The sequence below is a fragment of the Antedon mediterranea genome, chromosome 8 (assembly GCF_964355755.1).
Source record: "Antedon mediterranea chromosome 8, ecAntMedi1.1, whole genome shotgun sequence".
NCBI lineage: Eukaryota > Metazoa > Echinodermata > Crinoidea > Comatulida > Antedonidae > Antedon > Antedon mediterranea.
In genome coordinates, this window is record NC_092677.1 from 27,904,823 (window position 1) to 27,911,028 (window position 6,206).

General features: G+C 32.5%; 1 protein-coding gene across 1 annotated transcript; it reads right to left on the reverse strand.

The window, feature by feature from the left end:
- Window positions 1-91: 91 nt before the first annotated feature.
- LOC140056139 (dynein light chain roadblock-type 2-like) lies at window positions 92-3,924 on the reverse strand. The gene is made up of 4 exons (XM_072101405.1): window positions 3,868-3,924; window positions 3,275-3,350; window positions 1,164-1,331; window positions 92-798 (listed from the first exon to the last, which is right to left on the reverse strand). The coding sequence occupies exons 1-4, from the start codon at window positions 3,868-3,870 to the stop codon at window positions 752-754; spliced, it is 294 nt and encodes a 97-aa protein (XP_071957506.1). The 5' UTR covers window positions 3,871-3,924; the 3' UTR covers window positions 92-751.
- Between the last annotated feature and the right edge of the window lie 2,282 nt (window positions 3,925-6,206).

Genomic DNA, 6,206 nt, shown 5'->3' on the forward strand with positions numbered 1-6,206 from the left:
TATTAGTACATAAGTGATTCCTGAAATAAACCATGATAGTACAGTTTTTTCTCAACATCTAAGCATGAAAATAATGAAAACCAAATTGCTATCTTTAGCCATCAAGTGTATTTATTTTTCTCATAAGTTACTGAAAGGAATAAATAATAAAGATAAACAATATTGTAGAGAGTATATTAAATACAACATGTTGTGTTAAGTTCAAACTAGTTTGACAAAAAGTGTGATGTGCCCAAATATGGTAGTGATATGACATCATCATGTCCATATGGGCACATCACATTTTTTGTCACATAAAGTTTGATTAAGCATTACAGTACTGTATATTCAAAAAGACTTAAATATTGGATTCGACAGATTAAACAAATCCAAACTGTTAATAATTGATGGCTAATTTTATTCAATATATATATATATATTATTATTATATAACTTACATTAAAACTACAACAGCAATGTATACACATTTTATTTTGTGTGCTTTTAAACTGGGATAAATACATGAGACACTTGATGCAAGGCTGTCACAAAGGTAGTTCTCATAGCAAGTGTCTCGAGTACCTCAGTTAAACTAGGCCAGCAAAGCCAAGTGACTCAATAACACGCATAAAATAATGCAAAATAAGTCCAAAGTTGATTTAAATTGTTGTCATTTTAGTGTTGACTGAAATGTGAGCCTCAATAAAAGACTCTTCAAGTACTATATACAAAGTCATGCGATTCTTACAACGTTTCCATGGTAACAATTTCTTTATCCCTCGGTTGGGTTTTGTATGACTATCAAAAAGTATTCTTTATCTGTAACAAAACATCACAAACAAAAAAACATGTTATTTTATAAATATTTAAAAATAATTTAATCTATTCCTTACGTATGTTAACATTTTCTAATTATTTTAATAAAGTGTGATCTCTTTTAAACAAAATGGTAATAAAATATTGAAGATAATAGTGATTTAGCCCACTTATATTCTCACCTGCAAAATTTAGGCTAAATCTGAAACCAAGAACTTTATTAATTCAATTTGAGTATAATCACTCTTTAATTTCCACCAAATTTCATATGTAGGCCCATGGGACTATACTTGGTTTCTTTAAACAAGACGACTTGTCAAAATTTCACTAATGGACATTATGTAATAGTTTAAATTATCAGTATTTACCAGGAGTAGCCATAATTTCATGTTTCTTGGTGCGAACCCTTAAAAAGGTCAGATCATTCTGGGGGTCAATCTCTCGGACAGTACTACGTGTTTTAGCTATAAGTTGGTGCATCAACCCAGTATACTGGACAGTAGTTGAATTATCCATTGTTGATCTGATAGGAATACCTTTGTAAAAAGTAGAAAAGCAATAATAACAGATTAGAAAAACATCATTGTTGTACTGTAGAGAAAGATAGGATAAAACAGTATACAGTATATTATACTGATTAATTACTAAATGAGTTACTGATGGAACTGACTATCTGAACAGTGTGCCTATAGAAAACATTTAAATTGAGAGAATCTACAGTAATCAGATGTCAATATAATTACTGTTCTCATTACTTTGCAGTTAAATATGGGCATACTTACTGTAAGACAGATGATATAAAAATAAAATATATAAAAATAAATAGTAATTTGAACGCTTTCTTTAAGTTTAGGAAGCCATTATCTATTAAGTATTATATAACACCTAAATAAATTCCTGTCATTTGATTGATTTATTTATTTATTCAACCATATTTCACGAGGGTGACCCAGCCAGCGGAAGCTGATTTTAAGGGGCCCTCAACAATACGACATAAAACATAATAAGTAACAAATGTATTACAATAGTTAAAATTGAATAATGAATAAATATAAAGGTCAAGAAGATAACAATTTAAAAAGAGTCATTATTAAGCATATAAAATTCTTTAATTTACTTTTAAAATTTAAAATGGTATTGCAATTTCTAATAGAAACGTCTAAAGAGTTAAAATATGTAGGTCCTTTATAATTAAAAGAATGTTTAAAAAGTTCACACTGAGGTCTTGGAACAACGAGATCACCCCTGGAAAGTTGCCGGGTAGCCATTCTTCCATTGGCAGTAATTCTGGCAAGCCCACGGCAGATGTTAGTTGGAGCGAGATTGTTAGAGGCTTGATAGGCAAGACAGCCCGTTTGATAGTCAGCGCGTTGAGAAACGGTAAGAGTAGAAATGGTGTTAAAAAGTTGACGGGAAGGAACTTGGAGAATAGTTCGGAGAGCTCTATTTTGAAGTTTCTGAATCTGGCCGTGAGCCCCACACCGTGAGGCAGTAATCGATGTGGGGTAAGAATAAAGAGTTGTAAAGAATAAGGGCAGTGGAAAAATTAAGGAAACATCTAGTGCGGGAGAAAAGGAAAATAGAAGAGTTAAGTTTATTGCAAAGGTGGGAGATATGGTTGTTCCAGGTGAGGGTGTTGTCGATAAATACTCCAATTGGATTGGACGAATGTGGGTCAGCGGATGAAAAAAAATCTAGTATACATAACCCTACATTTTAGATACTGTAATATGGCTCTGTACTGTGAAATACAAAAGCGCCACCTGTCGTCTGGCCTCAGTTTCGTTTGTAAACACCACCGCGAGCAGCAGATTTTTTTGTATGATTTGGACATATATGTACTAATTTCATTCAAAAAGGCATTTAAATTAGCTTTAGATCGTTTTTAGGATTTGTATTAATTAATGGGGACATCCCTACAAGACGTGGAATTGTTGGAAAAACCATAATTAGCCTAGATAAGTTCCAATTGTCTGTCGAAGTTTTGCCTTTCAGCCAAGCTAGGCCTAGAGAGGTCTAGCCTAGGCCATGATAGTATTAAGCTAGGCCTAGCCTACGCGTTTTAGCCTTGCTTGCTAGGCCTAGGATTATTTGGTCGTTTGTTGACATAATTAACACAAAAGTAGGTGTGTTTATGAAATCCATATAAATATGACATTTAATATAAAATTATTAAAAACCAAATGTTACTGTTTTTAATCAATGTGAATGAAATGTATTAAGCCTTGGCTAGGCCCGGGCTACCTTATTTGATTCAAATGACAGGAATTTATTTAGATGTTATATAAATCAAATAATGAATGTTTTGTATTCGTGTAATGCCTAATGGTACAAATAATGGCATTGGTGAATGATGAAAGGTTATATTTCAACTCGGCTATCATTCACCTCGTACCATTATTTGTACCATTACACTCATAAACATTCATTATTTGTATATTATGAATGATTGAATGTCACATATTGTTTTATACTGTACCTTCATTATTGACAACAATTATACCAACCACTCCCTTGTGGGAATGGATTCTCTTCAAAGTTTCTTCAACCTCAGACTAAATAAAATACAATAAAAAACATTTACGAATTAAAAGACATTTACTATATAATTTCAATAAAAACATTTAACATATAATAAACTAAAACCATCATGCCATCTTTAATTTTTAATGTAAATTGTATAATATTAATATTAATTTACTTTTTAGAATACACAATATCAATCAATGTGGGGCAATGATGACGGATATTCAGATAATGAAATAAGGTGTAGCCTTAGGCGGCATTTATTAGTTCAAAATAAATTAAAAACATTAAAAAAAAAGGCTAGGCCTATTATGTAGGCAGTCTCTCGTTCACCCGGAAGACAGCAGCAGCAGTTTGGCTAGCGACCGCAAAAGTTTTTAAAAAAATAGACAGACAGGCCTAGCGTCAATACATATTTGCATCTAAAATAATTACATCAGTAGAATGAAAATTATATGTTTGCAACTCTAGATTTTAAAATATATATCTGACGTAAAATAGCGTATATTCAATTTAAAATTTAATAAGAAAAAGCAGAAAATTTACCATGTTTTTTTTCGATCTGGATCGTTGCTACGGACAAAATACTACAAAGCGCATGCGTCAAATAAGAATTAGACAATTTATTTTGTACTAGCGCCCTCAACATAGAGTTTTTTTTCGATGTATAAGAACTACTGTATAATAACTGTAATCTCCAGAATTTAGCCTACTGATTTGATTGTATACAAATTAATTCTATATGAATGTCAATGAAATGCATTACTATAGGCCTACATCATAAATCAGAGTTTTTAATTTATCAGGCTCCGCTAACATTATCATAGCACCATCCGTGTCGTTATTTCCATCTTTTTAATCCATCCATTTTATTAATAATTCATTTTTCATCACCAAGTCATCATCATCAATTAATCAACATTATAGGCGCGCATGTAGGCCTCAGAAAAGATATTCAGCATTCAATTTGCTTGCATGATTTATTTTATATCTTATCTTATATGATTTTGTTAATAAATTAATTTCAATTTTGTTTTGTTTTATCTCTTTGTATTATGCTCAATGTTTATGAATGGAAATAAAGAAAGACATTACTAAAATCATGAAAATAGTTCGGTTCATCTTCTATTTGTCCTCGACCGAATTTTTCAAATGGTTTGATTACTATAAATGACATTTAATTTCATCAGGTTTATGATTAAAAGCAAACATTTGGGAAGGGAATCGAAGAAGAGAGAGATATATATATATATTCAGACGTAGACCTACGGACAGCAGCAGCATTTCATTCTAAGGTTGAAAAAATGTCTCAGGTTCATTTTATTTCATGCCTTTTATTTTTACTAAAGCTGGGGTTCTCACTCAATCCCAAGCGATGGATTATTCAAATTTTAGTCGCTTGTCATGGTCAATGTGTCGTTGCGTTGCGTACATCGTTATTGCGTTGCTTTGCGTACGTCGTTATTGCGTTGCGTCCTTGCGTTACATCGCTAGTGGGAACCAAGCTTTGAACATGCATACATAGAACAGTGTTATTTTTATACTCTTATTTCTAGACTTCTAAAACACAACACAGTGAATGCTGCCTACAGGTACGTACGGAATGATGGATGCAACCGATTACAAAGTTTATGTACAATAACACTTTTAAACAAGTGCCGTGTCTGCAAGCTCATTTCAAGAATAATTATAATTCATTTTAACCTCCTTGATTTATATATATATGAATAGACATAGACAATGTATTCTTTTTTGCCTTTAACACGACGAATTCGAATACATTTCCCTCGAAATGTATTACAAAAGGAATCATGAAACGTAATTATGTGAAAATGAGTGGGGAATTGATTTCAAATTAATATCCATTATTCGTTATATAATTTAAATTATAACTAATAACCCGAAAATGTCATTTTGAAATTAATAAGCTAAATTTAACGTCTCATCAACTGAATCATTAGGTGTGATCTTATTAAGCGCGTGGCCGGCTATGCATACGGCCGCCGTGTGAACCTGAATAAAGTAAAACGTATCCTTAAAATTTGCAACCATTAGTGAACCCATACATTATATAATATTTAATTTTCTGAATTATGCGGAAGTTTTACGTCCGTCATAATTTAAGCTCGGATGTCAGCGTCGTGATTGGTCAAATTACTTGCATTTCGCGTACGTCCTTATTGCGTCATATACTTTCTATTGAAGATTCACACACACAAGGGATTATTCTATAGTAACTATGTTAATTGTATTATTATAAAGCAATAACTATATGGCAATACAATAACTTTTGTTAATAAATATTTTAATAATAGTAAGCAAAATGAACGAACGTTCGGCGACACCTTTAACAGCAACAACACTGCAATTCATTGTGACGATGAACGTTCGCGGCGACACCTTTAACAGCAACAACACTAGCAATACATTGTGGCGATGTTTGTCTGAAACAACTTATAGTAACATGTACTTAAATGACTACAGTTGATGTATCTTTATAATGAGAGAAAGAGGCAAATTAATAGCCTATGAGGACAGTTGGGTAAAATGTCAGTGCAATAAAGAAAACGTTATTCTCTCTCTTAGCAAAATAGTAGCAACAAATGCAAAAGGGGCAGCACTGACACACAAGATGTTTTGAATACTGTGCTGTATCGCCACATCTTCACCAGTATCATAGGATAATTCCGTAATACAGAATCACATGTGTATCACATGTGGCGCTGCATTGTGTCGTTTAAGGTCTAGATTATGGGCTATGATACTCAGTGTAGGCCCACATTATGAAACACATAATGATGCTGTACTATGATATTATAGGGACAATTAAGCTCGGTTCCCCTTAAAACGCAACGCAGGGACGTAAACGCAACTTAAAGCGTGGT